We start from the raw sequence: 18,625 nt of genomic DNA, 5'->3' as shown, positions 1-18,625 counted from the left end.
CAGCCAATTTCACAAGTGTGCTCAAGCGATCTCAAATGCTCTTTCGTCCATATTTATCTTCACTCGGAAATAGCACACAATTTTCATCAGCAGGTCATTCCTCGCTTCTGACGTTACAAATCTGATGTGACCGGCAAAATACAAGAATTTAAGGCTCTTAGTCTCTCCCTTTCGCTATCCCAATCGCGTCTCGGTGACTCTTTCAAAAAAGCATTCACTTCTCAGTCGTGGTTCCGCGACTTCTCTCGGCTGGACAAAGCTCGGCGATTACTGCAACAAGCACCAGGCATCACCACCGAACAACGTTCCCGAGGACACGTCTCCAAGCACTGAACATTATGCTCAAGATCTCCCAATGGGCACTACCATTACGCTCGACAATCTTGCGACCCAGCCCACTTGTACATAGACAGGCATTCTCGAGAAAATTTAAAAATATATTACATCAAAACCAACGCTGCCTACTGATTTGTCCGAGACAATTTGGATAAGAGACCGTTACATGATGGTTTGTTTCATTACCTATTTAATTTGTTATATACAATTAGCTAAATTTTACATGAGTAGATTAATGAGACGCGGTGATATTATAGCGCTGCTGACTACTACCATGACAGTCAACGTGTCGAATAACTGTCCGATATAGCGCGATAGAATTAATCAGAGTTAACGGGATCTGATATATCCGTTAGGCAAGTTTATTTGTTTTACATCAGACAGCTTGTCCGTGTTGTCTATACGATAGTACAACAATGACGATGAGGACGATAATATATTATAGCGGTAATAGAGTATAATTATAGTAATTAGCGATAACGACAATATCTGTATCTCTGTTTCGGGGCTATCTCGCTATATCACAGAGAACTTAACCTTCGCGCGACGAAAATTTCCTCCTTCCTTCCCTTATCGGCGTACAAAGTATGAAACGCAAAAATGATATTCTCCTTTCTTCCTCCCTCTTTCCAAGGGTCCTCTTCGTTCGATAAGAGCGGCTAAAATACGACTAATTGCAATAAATTAGATATCTTAAATTATAAGGCGCTTCGTTCTGTACACTCTCTTTTTGCGAACTTTACAAAAAAGTTTCTCGAAAAATAATACACGTACAAAAATACTCACTGTACGAGGAACGCAAATACTCGATTCTTTGCAAAACGTGCAACGTGAATATGCTACGATGCAGAGGCGGTGGTGTGTACGTATGTGTGTGTGTGTGTTTGTGTGTGTATGCGTGTGTATTTGAGTGTGTCGCTTCTCACAAATGCTATTCTCGTTCTGCGTGAAAACTATTCGCAAAGCTTGCAGTTTATTATCCATTTCCTTTCTCAGGTTTATCGCGAAACACGGAAAAATCCTGCTCTCCCGAAATTCATTCAAAGATTCACCGCTTGTATTGCTATAAAGCGCGCGCGATGTATGTATCTATATACATATATATATATATATATGTATATGTATATATATGTATATATATTTGTATATATATGTATTATATGTATGTATGTAAGTTTTCAGTCTCATAGTAACAGCAATTCCATTTGGTGTTTAGTCTTCCATCCAGTTCTGTCTTTCTCATTCTGTATATACCCCAGCGGCCGTAGATTTTTATGATATATATATACAGCGCGTATACAAGGCAGTACGATTAGTATATAGTAGGCAGTGCGGATTCAGCGATCCCCGAGAAATCTCCGGACGTTTCTGCTGCGTATATTTCTTCCTCTCTTTCGTTTTTCCTCTTTATCGTCTTATCAAATTTAGTTGACTAGATGTTGTTGTTCTTCCTTCGCTCGCGATTCCATTCAATGGATAATATTATAGGTAGGACGTGCTTGACACACTAGGCGATGCTGAAACGATGTCATCAGTTACGTCTCAAAGTGTTTGTAAATGCTGGTCACGTACGTCATAACTTGTTGCCAATCAGGTCGCTCAAGCTGACACATCTCGCCTATGTTCTGCAGACAGAAATGTTTTGTTTTCCATTCAAGTCGATTATTCGAATGATAGATTTAATAAAGTCGTAGATTTTCTTAACACGTCCCTTGGTATGTTCAGAACTGTCATTGCAAGACGTCTATATTGAGACACTGACACTGTTGTACGATAAAGAATAATATACGGCAAAGAAATGTAATTGGAAATACACGCTTCTTTTTTAACTCGTTTTGGCTTCCTATTGGCCATGCAACCAATTCTTCAGATGTAATTAATTATATCCTATACACAAGTTAACGAGATGCGGCATTGTTATAATGCCAGTCACTGATGATCACGACAGTATTCAGCATATTAATAAAATTGAGTTAAAAGTAATGATATTAGACTTATGAGACTTTCACAAACAATGAAAAACAGATCGTCACTAGTGATCGACTTACCAGAGTTGTCGGTATGCCGACGCTCTCGGCAGCGGAGAAGGCGATCGAGAAATTCCGTCGCTTTTCGACCGGCGTCAATGTGTCGTACGGCACATTACGTGGCAGATAAGAGTGCAAGATCGCACACAGTGCTAAGCCATCGTTCCACGAACTGCTGAAATTAGTTATATCGATATTCCGGTAACCTATCGTCTTATTCTGACACCACTTGAGTAACGCGTTCCGCTTAGAGCCTCCGTTCTTAACTAATCCGCACAATGGATCTTTGCGTTCCGAGAGATCAGTGACGCTGTTCCGACGAACGAAGTCGATCGCCTTGGCGTTCAACGCGGCCGAGTCCAACAGTTCGCCCGGACTCAGAACTACTGGCGTTGATTTCGTTTCTGTAACGTGAAACATTGTGCGAATCATCATCATGCTTTCCAAAGCTATTGCTTTACTTCGCGAGATATGTCAATGAAAAGTTACCTGATGCCGATTTCCTCGCAATTGTGGACTGCGTTTTATTGTTATTCGTCGAATTTGCCGTGCAGATTAGGTTATTGATCTGTTGTTGATCTCTGAGAGGCGCCTTCAGGGTCATGATATCATTGGTCCCGATTGAATTTAAGGATGACGTAGAGCTGCTACGACTTCCAGGTCCTAAAAAAATAAAAATAAATGTGTCTCTTCACCTTCGAGTTTTGATGCAATAATGACTTTCTTTTTCGTTCCCTAAGTCAACCTTAAATCAACCGTAGAAAAACAACGGCTTTACCAGCTTTAGCTTGTTTCGTGGCGTTTTCGATGCTCTCAATCAAACATTTCACGGAAAGCCTCGAATCCTGCCGCGAAATGTTGGCCTTCCTGCGGGCAGCCATCTCCTGCTGCACGCTCGTCAGCACGGACTGCTGGGTCTCCGTAGGCGTACTGGCCGGTCGCGGCGGTGGTGGTTGTTGTATCACGGTTTTCTGGTTAGCTGAAAGATGCCCATTTATTCGCACACTTGTAGAACAAATTCCCACCATGAATTCCCAATGTAATAGAAGCGACAAGCTGTACGTGATTTGCACGTAGAATAAAGCACACTTAATTGATAACTCGCTAGAGAAGTATTCAAACGATGGTTTTTGACGATGATGTTCTCATGGAGCGTCACACTCTTACACAGATTAATTCAAATAGGGGTGGGCGGTGATGTCGATAAAAGAGAAACACAAAGCCAGAGTACATATATACATATATATATATATATATGTATCGTGAGAGATACCAACGACAAGTCGAGGAACAAATAGAGGAAGCCGAGCGACAACTATGACCAGGGAACAACATGGGCGGCACAATAATGTAGATGATGATGCTAGCGACACGCGGAGCGACACGGTGCTCTGCACTGTTTACCGGGACGGACAAGGTGGGTGGGACGCTTTGAGCGATGTACTTGAAGCGGTTCCCACAACACACTAAGATGTGCGAGCGACTTACGGTCGCAAGATATGGGCACACGCAAGCGCCGTCCCGGCGCCGTCCTCAATTCCACATCCTCCACGATTGTCTCATACTTTTCTCTCAAGGATGACGTACGTCCGAACGGCGAATCTTGATCCTTACCGACTAATCCTGGGAGATTTACGGTACTCCGCGATGCCTTGGTTTCTTCATTTGCCACACTGAGCTTATTCCCAAAAGGATTCACTTTCTCGATATGAAAACTGTAGGTAGGTTTGTCGTACTCACTCACACCGGTCTGTAAACTATCTTGCAGAAACTTTATGCGACTCGCCCGATTCGTCTCGTTCAAATTCGAGTATTTGAATTTCTGTTGCTGTTCATTACACGTTGAAGATCCGCCTCGTTTCTCCTGATTTTGCCTCGTTAAAAGAGCATCCGGACAATCGTGAGAAGTGCTCACTTCATCAAGTGCAGTATCCATGTTTTTGCCAAACATTGGTGAGTTGATATCGGACTCAATGTTCTCATCAGGCAAGCTAACTTTTTCCGACTCTGCCAGTGTACCGAGACTCTTTTTGTCGTCGATTATAGTTGTATCGGCCGTAGATATTTTCTTCACGATTTCACAATCGTCGATAATCGCGTGCTTGGGTGTCCATAACTGACTGGGTATTTTCTCTTCCGCTGTTTCGATCTTTAAATCGTGAGGTTTCTCTGTTGTAGAAAGGAGTTTACGCGTCGTGTATTTCGTCCCCCTGGATTCTTTTTTGCTTTTTGGAACACTGTCACGATCGTGAAGTCCATTTGACGATTCGGCACGATTGCTTCTACTTGCTTGCGACATCACAGACGTTTTAGATCTATGAGTTTTTTCGTCCAAGAGAGAGTCGATGATCTTGCGACTCGGTTTCGAATCGCGCTTCTTCAAGAACAGCCTCTGCTTTCGCTCGGCTTTCTCGCTCTCTCTCGACTTCAGATCCGCAAGGGACGTATCCGAGTGCGCCCTCAGGCACTTAGGGTCTTCGCGTTGCCTTATCGAATCAATTGACGTCTTATCGAACAGAGTTTCCATTCCTCTCATCGCCGTTGCAGCGTTCAAAGACGTGCGATCCGTTTCGACGTCGATCAGACCAGGCGAACCTGTATTAATCTGTGGATTGCTGTAACTTCTCTGCAACAACTTGCCCATCTCCGGGTCGACCTCGAACTTCAGGTCGTCCATTGAACACTCCACGCCGGAGAAGATGTAATTCTTCGGGACGAAGAAGCGGCTGTTCGAGATGTTGATACCGTACGAGTCCCCATCAGAGCTCTGAATACCACTAATGCTCTTCAGCAACATGTTCTTGGCCATCGTGTTTTGATCCGATGTGTTCGCGACGGTGATGTAAAGCTTTGGATAGTCCTCGATCGTTATTGGAGATTTATCGTTTGAAGAACACGCAGATTTGTCGACCTTTAAACAAGACTTGAAAGATTCGTTCTTGGGATTCTTCCGTTGCATCGAGTTCGTACTCGCCAAATGCGTGTCCGCGTTCTTCGGGACGTACTCTGTACTTCGTCGATTATCGATGTGAAAATTGGGATAAATCTCGATCTCCTCGCCGGAGATTAGTTTGTCCTCCAACTTGATCACTTCCTTGAGCGTCGGTACGTCATTCGCGTTATTAACTGGCGACGATAAATCTCCGTTTTGAGTCGGAGGAAAGATACCGACGTCCGGGGATTTTGTCCTGTGCAAGTCTGGGCCGTTTGTCGTTATCGTCGTCGTCGTTATCGTGTTCGCTCTGACCAAGTCATGCAGTAACGAGTGCTTTTTCGGGTCGTAACGTCTCTTCAGTACCGTCCGACCACGCTTTAGCATGGTATTCGTAGCTTTCCGCTTATTTCCGTTAAAAGTATCGAGTGGTACCTTGCAGCAACTCAGTGCAGTGCTATCTAGTGCGCAATTCGATCGGAGAAAATATAAAAAATTACGAAATTAATAAAATCTCGATAATTATTTGTTTATGGAAAAAAATATCAAATGAAGAAAAGGAAATAACGTTCTTCACAAATTGGAGGACATTTCTCTCTTTCTTGCTTGCTTTCACCAAGAAATATCCTTTCTCATTATGTATACTCACGGAGAATATTATGTGTTAGTATATTATGTGCAAATACATCATGTGTCGTTCACCAGTGACACTAGAAATGGCTTCTCCATAAATCTTCGCAATCACGAAGATTCGCATCTTCTGTCACAAATATACTAGCACATAACAATCGCTACTTCAAGTCGAATTCGATCGTTTCCATCCGTTTACCTTTATTCAGCTTATCGAGCTGCGCCTCCAGTGCTCTCAGCTTGTCTCTCTGCGCCTTGTTCTCCATGACAACGCGCTCCAGTTCGCTCTGCGCCTCGGTCTTGAAATCGTTGGCTACTCGCACGGTCATTAGAAGATCGGTCTGGAACTGCTCCCATTCCGTGATCTCATCGCGCCTCAGCTTGCGTTCGTCGGCTAGTGCGCGATCCAGATCGTATTGGTGCGTCTGCGCCTCGCTCAGTGCGGTTTTCAGCTCTCTCTTGTCTTCCAAGTGCCGCTGACACTGCGCCTGCAACTCCGCCAAGGAGTCTCGGACAAGCTGGAGCTCCGTGCTCACAGACAGTCGTTCGTCCTTCAGCTGATTCAGTCTGTACTCCAAGTCGTCTATCGCGGACTTTGCGTTATTCCGCGCTACCTGGAATTTTGCGTTCGCATATAGAAATAATCTGATCACAAAAAGGAAAGATGTATGCATCATTCTTTTCTTTTACTTGGTATATTTTCTATAAGCATGGTTGTCGGAGATTTTATTCATTTTGTATCTTTATTTATTTTGTTATTTCTTGAATCTTATATCCGGACAAACCGATTAAAGAAATAAATTCGGTCTAGTGAATAAGGCTAAGGCTTTATAGAAGCTTGGTGCATGCATAAGACGCATATGATACCTTATATTCTTCCTGAAGTTGTGAGTACTGATCTCTCAGCCGATCATGGTCACAATGCGAGCGTGCCAACTGTTCCTGCAACGCTGCCGCCTGCGTTTCCAGTGTATCCTTCTCCCGTCTGGCCGCATCCAGCAATTCGTCCGCTTCGCTTTTGTTTTCCAGCTGCCTCGACTGTTCAAGCTCTTCGATTTTCGCTCGCGCATTCTCCAGCAAGGTCGCCAGCCTGCTGATCTCTATGCCGCGATTCGCACTCTCCTGTCTAGCCTCCGCCAACTCCAAGTCCAGCTGTTTCCGTTCGATGTTCACCGTGTCCACCGTCGACTCTAGTGCCTCTACACATTTCTTCAGACGCTCGGTCTCCGCGGCGCTCGTGTCAGCTGTCACCCTCAGACTTTTCAGTTCACTAGTCAGCTCTTCTTGCTTCTGAAGCAGAGCTTCGCGTTCCTCCTGTGCACTCTGTAGACATAATAATGATTAGACCTCACGACTGCTGCCTCTTGTTCTCTTCTTACATATAGATTCACGTGCACTCACTTTCAAAAGATCCACCAACTTTTGTTCCCTTTCTGTGTTGTAACCCTTGGATGCTTCCTGTGGTTGCTCCTCTCTTAAAAGCAGCTCCCGCAGAGTATCAACTTTGGAGCGAGAGTTTTCTAGTTTCTCCGTCTGGCGACATAGTGACTCCAGAAGGACACCCTTTTCTTCGGTTAATTTTTCATTCTCAGCTTGCAACTCTGTCAGTTGTGCCTATGTAATTAACATTAATTTATTAGAGATTATATATATCTTGATATACAATTTTAGTAGTATATTGTGTGGATATTTGAAAAGGTAAAGAAAAACAAACCTGTAGATCACTTAATTCCTGAATAGTTGCCTGCAACTCTTCATTCGTGGAGTAATGCGTTTCCTCCATTTGTAAAATTCTATCCTGCAAGCACGCAACTGAAACCTCTGATACAGAGCTGGAGGAATGCTTGTCCCAGTCTGGTGTGGTGCACTGAGCACCATCCTGAGGCGTGCTGGTGCTGTTTCCAGACCCATCGTCCTGGGGGATAGCAATGGAGGCTGGTGCAGAATTGTGGAGCCTGGAGGCGTCTAACAGCAGCTGCTGCTTCTCCGAATCTGACAGTGGAGAATGTGCCACATCTCGTAGGCGAGCACGAAGAGCTTCATTCTCTTCTGTGAGACGCTCTAGCTCCAGGCTGTGCTGTTCCTATTAATCCAAGCATTGAACACACACAGACCATTAATCTACAAATTATCACAAAAGCACAAAATTAAAACATAATATTGCAATTTGTGGAAAGTAACATTGTAAATCTAACATTGATACGAAACAATTACATCTAAACAATAGTATGAGCATCATTGCAACGATATCATTAGTTAATGACGCTCATGGTATAAGCATGCATCTGACAATTCTACGTATACACATCAGTTTGCGGTCGCGAAAATTCATAATTTCCACACAATAACGAGGAACGAGGAAGAATCCGTAAGACTCCCGTACAAAAAATTGCTCCAAAAAATCGTCGGACGCAAACATGACAGCGTATGACGTAACACGCGCGGCGCCGCACGATGATAAACATGCGCGTTCGCTCGTCGTGACGGGGAAGCAAAGTCCGAGTAACCAAAACGACGCTACAGGACGCCAACGTCCCGTAACTGTCGCTCTGACGAGGAGATTAGGGGAAGGGAGATCCAGCCAACCGAATTCGAGGTTAGAATTTACGAAGTGCTGGCGGCCGAAACGGTTGGCAATTCGCGACGGACGTGCACAAACACGACGTGGACCACGAGCGGCGGCGGAGACACGAGGAATCGCGATTCGCCAGTCAGGACGACCACCCCCGATGCCGGAATTTACCGTGAGAGACGAAAAGCAACGCTTTTTCATATCGAATCCGCTCGGCTTCTCCCCGGCTCTTCTCCTACATAAATATCCCCGCGCGCTCTACGCCCTCTGGCTCCGTTTCCGCGCACGCGAAACGCCGTTTGCATCGTCTCGTCCTCCTCGCTCTCTCACCCGCTCTTCTTCCCTCTAACGCTCTAACGGTCTCGTCGGTTACGTCTTTGAGCGCTGGGAAACCGGTACAATTACGCTATGCACCGATCCCGATGTGATCCCGGTCTCGTCCGAAAAATCATGTTCTATGCTCGTCCACGACGATGGAAGCGACGATTGTTGGACCGCCAGATACAATTTCACGTGTCCGTAAAACGTAGGGATGCCGAAAAGAAAATAATCGTCGCAATTGTGACGATCCAACCGCCGGTCTACATTTCTACGGCATGTAACATCTGTTCTTTTTAACTAAACTAGATCACATGTCTCGCCCTTAGAATCAAACAAGTATAGAGGGTGTTCGACGATGACATATAAATCTGTCGTGTACACTGAGAGAAAAAATATTTAAAAGATAGTAAATATTTATTCGGTGACTACGCTAATAACATATTTGCTTATAGTGATATAAAATGTCTGTCAAATAAGAAAATACATATTTTCTCAAAACTTCAAGAAAACCTTAACTTATCACAAGAACAATTGTTTATTCTGTTCAAATAAAAGAATTTAGATGTATATGTTATTAGTACCTATTACAGATAGATGCATACTATTTTTTAGATATTTTTTCTCTCAGTATACTAAACAAAAGAAGTCTACCATTCTGCAAATGATCATATATGATCGTTTACTAATCTCTTCTTTAATTAATAACTAAAAATTTACGTACTCATTTCCAAAATGGCTTTTGTTTGGCCTAATGTACAAGTGGCGTCGCCAACACAGTTCATCGCGCGTGAGCATTCATCAATTTTCTTCAATTAATAATTCAAAGCTTTACGTGGTTGTTTACAAAATGATAGAGAGATATCTATTGTTCAATTTAACCTAATCCACGCATACATGAAAAACTTAATATATCGTCAGATATCTTGTATAACCTAACACGGAAGGAGGTTTCAATGTGACAATTTAGCTGAAAAGAATCCATAATCGATGAAAGAAAGTTCTTGCGACTTCCTTTTTAATGAGTTTATTATGCATCGATATCCAACAGAAAAATGAATTCTTTTTACTGACTCTTCGAAGACTGTTTCCTATCAGTTGCCGGGCGCACCGTTTTAAAGTTCATCGAGATAAAAGTGTCGTAACTTTTTCTCTCCACTGACTGTACAGTCGGTTGCGCGAAATTAAAACGAAAGATTCCACTCCGCATCAAGGTAAAGGCATCCGAAATAGCGCGATCTAAAGTTGGCGTCGGTCGCGTCGCGCGAAATGAGAAGAAGGACGACATACTTTCTCGTCAGAAATATCAAATTGTGTTTATTAATATAAGCTGACCTTTATATCGCTACCGATAGGGAGGCGAGTTCCTCGAACTTGCTCGTCATCATCAAAAACGTAAACCATTTATCGTTGACCGATTTGGGTAATGCGATGCTACATGATACCTTAAGAACGAGATAATTGTCACACGTCATTTAACACGACATTCCTCTGATGTTACACCGAAAGATGCTACCACATGCATGCCAACAAAACGCTCTCGAGATCCAAAATTATTCAACCGTATTCCAGTTCCAGTCTCAGTCGACACACACGCTAATATAAATATATAATATTCATGAGTTTTAAAATCACGCTTTATGTACAAAGTGAAAGTTAACTTTATGTTCCCATTATGTCAAAATTTTGCAAAATATTCCAGAGATAGACTGATTGTAAAACTATAAGACACTATTGGGTTGATTCATAGGTTCGCGCGAATTTTTATCTAGTTGGTATGTTGGTATTAGGAAGACAATTCCATACACAGGGTCTGGTTTTTATTGCTGAATTGGTTGCACTAGTTCTCCTTCTTCCATTAAATTTTATCTGTATATCTGTCTCTTTTTAAGTTCCGAAAGTGTACGAAACTAGTTCAGCAATAAAAAACAGACCCACAGTTGGCCATCTATGTATATATTTTGACAGCTGACATTTTAAAGCATATTTTGTGGTATAAGTGATAATATAATTGTTTTTGCTGCGACTTGAAAATGGAACGCGGCAATTAGTTATCCCAGTGTATTTTGCTACTTTACTTTCGTAAAAACTGTTAGATTATCACTCGTTTCGCTCGTTACAGAACTCCCTATAAACTTCACTTCTTTAGAAGATGTGAAGTATTACTTGGAATATTTCTTCACCGGGAAAGCACAAGTACGAGAGGGAAATTGTGAAATTACGCGAGAGATGGTAGAAGGGGTTGTCTACGGTCTACTGATTATTACAGTCTACTGCAACAGTTTACTAATTATTACAGTCTAAAAGCTCAATTACATACTACTCGAGCACTGTACGAATATAAGTCACAAGTCGACGAAAGAGACAACTTTCTCGCGAGCTAAACTTCAGAGAGTCAGACGAGTAACAAATTAACATCTTTTTTTCAGCTGATTTCGAACGGACTGCCGTTATGGGACACTCTGCACCCGCCTCTGTCGATACTGATAACCCCAACGAATCTGTTCGATCGGAGAGCGATACATAGGACAGCGTACCTTGAGAGCGGCGACCTCGGCGCGCAGGTCGCGCAACATCTGCGCGTCGCAGGCCGCGTCGCGTAGGCTCGCCTCGAGACGCGCGCGATCCTTACGCAGGGTCTCGATCTCGCGCTCCAGCTCCTGCATCCTGCTGGCCTTGGCGGAACCGCCCTTGGACTGATGGACGACCACCGGCGCCTTGGCGGTGTTGTTGGGCCTGGCCGGCTCCTTGCCGCCTAGGGAGCCGGCCCAGTTGTTTCCAGTCGACGCGACGTCGCTCTTCGCCTCCAGGGAGGAGGCGCTCGGCGCCTGCCGCAGCGATGTCGGCTGATGCTGCTGCGTCGACTGCTGCTGCTGCTGCTGCTGGCTTGGTTGCCCTCTGCGAAACAGCGATTTGAACTTCATCATGGTCACTCCGACTGATCAGCGCGTTTTCGATCTGTTGCAGACAAGGAACGAACTCCGGGCACAGTTCTTCGTGAGGAAACGCGCGATTTCTCTCGACTCGAGCTCGATGAAGGTGGGAGCCTCGCCAACTATAGTACCGATCCGAAACGACTCTCGTCATCAACGGACGATGACATCGTCGAGCGTTCCCGTTAGTAGCATGCGACGGCTCCGAAGATTCGAACGAGAATGGATGAGAGAGAGAGAGTCGGTATGATCATTCTGTCGCACCTTCCCCATTAACGGTCCCGATTATCTTGCATAATGTACAAGTGTTTTTCAAACGAATACACATCTCGACGTCACGATTGCGTGTACAAACGAGGTCACATTAAAACGTCGTCGCGTAATTTACGACGAGCTTCACGCAGATTCGGGATCTGTGTGACGCTATTCGCGACGACGATAGCGCGTAACTTCGAGCTATTATTTGCGAACCCTTATCACTGATCTAGATACAGACGGATGGTGCAGCCCGTATCAGAGCGACTAACACTTCCTTGAGAGGCGACCGCGAATCTGCAACGAGACAACAGTCACTTGACCTCGGCAGACATTCACGAGTTCGCGATACGCCTTCGCAGCGTTATTGTCACGCTATCGTCAGTCGATGACGACGAGATGGGTCATTTAACCGGTATCTCCGCGATTAGAGAGTTCCTCGGCTTTGGCAGGCGTTCGAGTCGCGAAGCACACACTTTCGGCACAACGAGGGACGTCAGATGTTCCTTGAAACGTCACTGGACTCGCCGTTCCTTCGAGATCCGCGCAAGATCTCGTGCTCTACGCTATTCCAGAAGAGCTCCAGGATGCAGTGCGCGCGTGTGATCTACACAGAGTAATCTCGGACCAAGCAGTGATCACCGCGACAAGTCCCGAAAGAGCACATCCACCAAAACAAAACTGCGCGCATTCCTGGGTCGACCGCGATGTGGAGCATCCAAGCGCGTCCAATCTCGAGTGCACAGAGCACTCCACCGAGAGCGGCGGCTTCTCTCGCGAACAATTCGGCCGACCGAGCTCGTGCGACTCTCCTCACGGCGAAGATTCACCACCGCGTCTCCTTTCAGGGTGCACACGTCGCGTGTGCCGATGACGATGACGGCGGCGACGTTACACGACGTGTACGAGCGATTGCATCGTGTGGCGTGCGTTCGCCAAGGAATTCGAAGATTCGTGCGGCGTGAGCGAGCAAGCGAGCGAGCCGACCGACCGACCGACCGACCGACCGACCGACCTCGAGCCACTTTCTTCGGCCCCTCCGAGAGTCTTCACCTTCCTCTCCTACCTCGAGGATGGCCCGGAGAGCGACGAGGAGGGCCGGAGACGAGGCTCTCAGCGACCTGAGGTCGACCTGAGGAGCACGCGCCGGTCTTCACTCGCGCGTCTTCGACGACCACTTGTTGCTCGCTCTTTCTCTCTCTCTCTCTCTCTCTCTCTCTCTCTCTCTCTCTCTCTCTCCGACACCGCCGACTGACTTATCCACCGCGAACAGAGCGGAGTGTCGCTGAGTACGCCGCCGCGGAAGGACAGCCGAGTGTCCTTGCGATCGCGCCCGACTGCTCCGCAAGGACGACGGATTCGTGCGGTGCACAATGCGCGGGATACGCTCCGAGAGATGCAGGGAGTCGACGAGGACGTTCTCGTCGCGCCGCGCGCGAAAGGACACTCTCTTGCGTGTCCGGCACGCGGACTATTTCCGGGGGACTACGTCTCCACAGGCCGAGACGTGTACGACACGTCCTGGATGGGTCCTCGATCACAAGAGCACCGGAGCGACACACGCTGCGCGACGGTGCATCGGGTACTGAATACGTGAGTCGACTGTCGCCCCCCTCCTCTTGCCATAATTCTGCCTTGTCCCCTTCCTGCCCTCCCCCTGCCATCCTCTCTTGGCCGATCAAGGCTTTTCTTAGGCGGCCCGCCTCGCCGGGCTCTCTCGAAGGGCCAACGAGTCAGTCGCGAATGCAGGCAAAGATCGCGTACCTTGGATCGCGTATGTCCCGACCATTCACAGGAATCTCGTCGCGTGTCTCCTCGTGATCCACGTCACCTCTTTCGGCTTCCAATATGGAACGAAACGTCGGCCACGATTGTCATGAGACTACGACGCCGAGATCAGAACGAGTCCGTCACATTCTGCACGTTGTCGCGCGGTGGCAACTTTAACTCGCAATTTGTCGCGCGGATTATTACGCCTCTGTAACTGATAAGTCTGTCGAGTATTAACAAGACGTTGTGCGAGTGTCAACAAATGTCACTTTATCGTCAAAAAGCCCGAAACTTGATTATCTATTACTGCAAATCTTTTGTTCTTCGAAATGATTCCTGACACTTGCAGTCGAGCCTGCAAGTTTTCATCGATTTACAAGTGAAGCTCGAAATTGGCCATTTTGCGAATTACTTGAGCTTCGGACTCTCTCTCCTAAATAATGAACAAATCAAAATTGCATTTTACAACGTACAAAATAACGTAATACATTCAAATCTTGCCGCCAGAATTATGATAACTGTCCCAGATGTCAACTCCCGCATCATGCTGAGTATCCTGCCGTCAACTTTTCGCAATTTCAAGGGATTCGAATGCCACTCGAGCATCGAATAAATTCGATCGAATACGAAACTGCAATTTCCTCGAATGACGATTAGTAGATTTGTCGAAAGAACCATCAGCGATTAAAGCTCCTTGTACCTCACCATGTCGGATTTATGACGTCAGAAGCGAGGAATGACATGTTGACGAAAGTTGCGCGCCATTTCTGAATAAAGATAAAAATGGACGAAAAAGTATTTGAGATTGCTTGAGCACACTTGTAAAATTGTCCGAAAGATATTTTTTCCCTTGATGTTCAACAAATAGTCGTATAATAAATAGTGAAATAAGACACGTGAAATGATGAAATAAATCTGTTTTGTTTATACCGAAGGAAAAATTACTTTAAAATCAACAAATATTTCTTTGATGGGTGCCATTAACATATTTATTTATATATATAAATCTAAATTCTCTTTAAACCAAATATTGCTTACTTAAATCAGGTAAACAATATTTGATTTAAATAAAGAGAATTTACATTTAAGTAAATATGTTAATGGTATTCATAAAAAAAATATTTGTTGATTTTAAGGTAATTTTTCCCTCGGTGTGCATGCTTCGTTTCACCATTTATTATACGACTATTTACTGATCGTTAAGGAAAAGGAATAGTTTCCGGAAAATGTTACAAGTACGCAAGCGATCTCAAGTGCTCCTTCCTCCGTATTTATCTTTATTTAGAAATGGCACGCAACTTTCGTCAGCATGTCATTCCTCGCTTTTAACGTCACAAATCCAACATGGCCGCGGCGAGATACAAGGAGCCTTAAGGAGATACGATACTTGAAAACTTTATCGACGAGATACTGACTTTTCCCTGCAGAGTTTAAGTCGTATTAGTTGCGCAGAATTACGAATGCTTTTGTGCACCGAAAAGATGTGCAACGAATTAGCGTTAAAGAGCAAGAAAAGAGTAAGACGAGAGCAAGAAAAAATTTGAAAATTGATATTTCGAGCTGGCATAATTATATTCACTTGATATGCAAGTATCTACTTGATATTTACTACATATTTGCTTGATTTCATTTATAACAAAAGTTCTTCTAGCTTATATGTATCGCATGTATTTTGGCTCCGCTAATGAAAATTTGAAAGAACATCTCTGTATCCTTGCAATTGAATGCAGAAGGTCTAAAGTATACGAAAAGTTTGCAGAAAGATTTTTACATGACGAAGCAACGTATGTTTATATAAGATCTATATGTACAAGAAATATGAAAAGGCTGGTATGATCATCATGTCAGTGACGATCGCCTCTACGTTATCGACATTCTCCGAGTTCGTCGTCTCCACTTCGGGACATTCCCTTAATTAAACACGCGGTCGACGTACGGAAAGGGATAAGGGATACGACGATCGCGGTAACAACGAATGAACGATCGTCGAGAACGGCGCTACACGGCCGATTGCCCTTTGACGCGTTTCGATCACCTCGGATCGCGTCGATTTTCGATGAAGAGGAGGAGGAGGAAAAGGAGGAGGAGGAGAGATAATTGGTCGGATAGGTCGGTGGGGCGGGGGACAGCCGTCGAGCTCTTGGGAACGGGTACGCGTCTCGTCGCTTCGAGGATGGTACGACCGGGGGATGAAGGGAAGAGAGAAGCAGAAGCTGCTTAAGGAGGCCACACGGAATCCGCAGACGTCTCACCGGTCGACCAGTTTTCTCATACGGTCGACATATGGTATGTACCCGGTGGCCGAAAGGTTCCCTTTGTGACGCGGAATGCGAGAGAGCGCGGCCGTCGGAGAAGTGCCTGGTGCAGTGATGTCAATGCCGGGCACCCGGCTCTATCCCACGTACCTCCCTGAGTGTCGGAATTTCCCGGCTATTTCTCCAGTCACTCGAATACCTGTACCTGTACTCGTGTACCTGAATATCCGATAATCTATTCTTGTTATTATTTCTCATTTATTCTTCGGGTCAATCTATGTATGTGAAAGTATCGGGGCAAGCTTGACAAGAAGTAGATACGTTATAAAATATATAATTCTTATATCAGAGTATATGTGAAAATATGAGATGTGTGAAAAACATGTGAAATGTGAAAAATATGAGATGCAAAATGTATACTCAGACAGCACAATGTGCAAAATCGACGGGATATAAGACATCTTTAAAACATTTTTAAGGGCAGTGTTCATAGTCGAATCTTATTTCAAAACCGTCTTAAGGAATGTCTTAAGATGCGAATACGGCTCTGTGATTGGTTCATGACATCTTAAGACAATATTTAAGATGATCTTAAATATAAAATCGGCCTAAGACATCTTTAAGACAAGTTTATAAGGTATTGTCTTAAAGATGTCTTAAAGACGACTCAATTTTGGACATTTGTGCTATCTGGGATATGTATCTTACATATCGTATGTGGTTATTCCCTAGATTTTTTACAGAAAACGGAATCTCTATTCTGAGTCTACCCCGAACAATAGCATCTATGATATGTAAAATAAGTCAAATATCTGGTAGTTTATGACAAATACAGAATAAGTTCATCTTTCGCGCGTTGACCTCACATTAATATTTTTACACGCAGATTGACGAATAGAATATACTTGTGCAAAGACAAGCATGATTCCACGAAGAAAATTTTCTCATTCCAGATACCCAGATGGTATGTGCGGGTATAAGTATCCGGATGCTATTTGAATAAAAATACTCGGTTTTTCTGATGGCAACATTAGTACCCAGGCCCTGGATAGTGTACCTCTCGCCCTGCAACTAGCTACACTTTCATCCGCAGTCAGTGACTAGGTCCTTTTCTTTCTCAGCGAATACAAGCGAATACAAGCGAACGATGACAAAGGGAGACGGCTATTATTATCGAGCAACGTGTCAAAATCGTCCGTCCGTGACACACTCGGGCCCCGTCTCACAGTGGCACCACTATGTCGGGCCCCTACGGGCACCTACGGGTGCATTTGCACGTGCACCGAAGCAAACCGGTATGCGTTTTTCCGGTCGACGGAAATACGACACTCCTCGAGGATGGTCCTCAACGAGCGCGCGCCTAACGAGCCGTTGAACGGAACGGTGCCACGACAGTCACCGTAATACGTCAAAAATTACTCCAGGCATCTTCACGACTCGCTGCCGCCAGCAGCTTTCTCACTTTTCTTCTTCTCATTCCGTGCGACATTCAAGGAGGATGCCCAAAATGGCCCTGGGGCGTGCATAGATAAAATCTGATGCGATTGAAAATATCCATTGAGTACATCCGAACATTTGTGATGGCACCATTATCGGAAAACATTGCAGTCCTGAGATACAAGGCAATTTTTGAAAATTTTCTTTAATGCGCTGCTTTCAGCAGTGAAGCTTATAAAACTGCAAAATATTTGTATGTGTTGTTACGATCGAGTATTCACTATTGCTCATTGATGTAATTGGGTAAAACAATAAGTTAGAAATGAATAGAGTGTAAAATAAATATTCACTTTCGTCATCAGTGCTGTCCAGAACCACGCAGACATCGCTCAGCAACACTACTAATTCTGGAACATTCGGTTAGTGTCAGCCACATCCAAGAAACTACACGTAAAAAAAGTTTAGTTGAATTAACCAATTTCTAGTAAAATATGAACGAACCAGAAAATTCCGGTTACCAGAATTCCGTTCATGTTAACCAGAAATCTTATTAAATTGAACAGAATTTTGGTAACATTGCTTGTTATGGTCAAAATATAATGCTTGCTTTGTTGGGTACACACACCATGATATCTTTGTCACTATTTATAGAGCTTGACAAATCTAGTGCGACGTGATTTCTTTACTTTAACGTCTATATCTTTTGACTGCAATGACTTACACAGATGATGCAGTGGGAAACTTTTCATGGGCATTAGTATACCTATTAAATGCACCGGGTTTCAACAACATATGTCTCACAAGGATCCGGGCGTTCTCCTTTTTCATTTCGAACAATCTTATGCCAGACCGGAACCGACTGGGACTGCGCGGAAGACTCGCCTGAGGTCAACCATGTGGCCCATGATCTCGTTACGCGCTTCCAAGTACACGGACAATGGGGAGTAACGGTTGCTCGTAGCGCGAAATCGACACGGCGCCGATTTTCGTCACGCTATGAAACGGAGCGAGGTGATTATGCCCCCGACAATGTCGTCGTCCCAGAGATATCGAGTCAGGTTTCTGAGATCGCGTTATCGGAGATAAAACGCGGAACAGAAACAGCACTGTGCTCTCTCTCTCTCTCTCTCTCTCTCTCTCTCTCTCTCTCTCTCTCTCTC

General features: G+C 44.7%; 1 protein-coding gene across 6 annotated transcripts in view; it reads right to left on the bottom strand.

The window, feature by feature from the left end:
- Nucleotides 1-509: 509 nt before the first annotated feature.
- Nucleotides 510-18,625, bottom strand: part of LOC116842399 (cytospin-A) — a 58,861-nt gene continuing 40,745 nt past the window's right edge. For 4 of the 6 annotated variants that reach the window (XM_032811572.1, XM_032811574.1, XM_032811571.1 and 1 more), the window contains exons 4-13: nucleotides 11,353-11,713; nucleotides 7,640-8,008; nucleotides 7,327-7,539; nucleotides 6,793-7,248; nucleotides 6,125-6,539; nucleotides 3,852-5,756; nucleotides 3,142-3,342; nucleotides 2,853-3,026; nucleotides 2,385-2,767; nucleotides 510-1,961 (exon numbers count right to left, since the gene is read on the bottom strand). In XM_032811572.1, coding sequence (XP_032667463.1) covers nucleotides 1,872-1,961; nucleotides 2,385-2,767; nucleotides 2,853-3,026; nucleotides 3,142-3,342; nucleotides 3,852-5,756; nucleotides 6,125-6,539; nucleotides 6,793-7,248; nucleotides 7,327-7,539; nucleotides 7,640-8,008; nucleotides 11,353-11,713 — 4,567 coding nt within the window. In that variant the 3' untranslated portion in view covers nucleotides 510-1,871. Of the gene's footprint in view, nucleotides 1,962-2,384; nucleotides 2,768-2,852; nucleotides 3,027-3,141; nucleotides 3,343-3,851; nucleotides 5,757-6,124; nucleotides 6,540-6,792; nucleotides 7,249-7,326; nucleotides 7,540-7,639; nucleotides 8,009-8,308; nucleotides 8,579-8,668; nucleotides 9,367-11,352; nucleotides 11,714-18,625 lie in introns of those variants that run through there. The other 2 variants (XM_032811577.1, XM_032811576.1) reach the window with 2 other exon arrangements.

Source organism: Odontomachus brunneus, unplaced genomic scaffold, assembly GCF_010583005.1.
Source record: "Odontomachus brunneus isolate Ranch 3 - 2012 unplaced genomic scaffold, Obru_v1 Obru_scaffold_025, whole genome shotgun sequence".
In the NCBI taxonomy this organism is placed as follows: domain Eukaryota; kingdom Metazoa; phylum Arthropoda; class Insecta; order Hymenoptera; family Formicidae; genus Odontomachus; species Odontomachus brunneus.
This window is presented reverse-complemented; position numbering and strand designations above follow the sequence as displayed.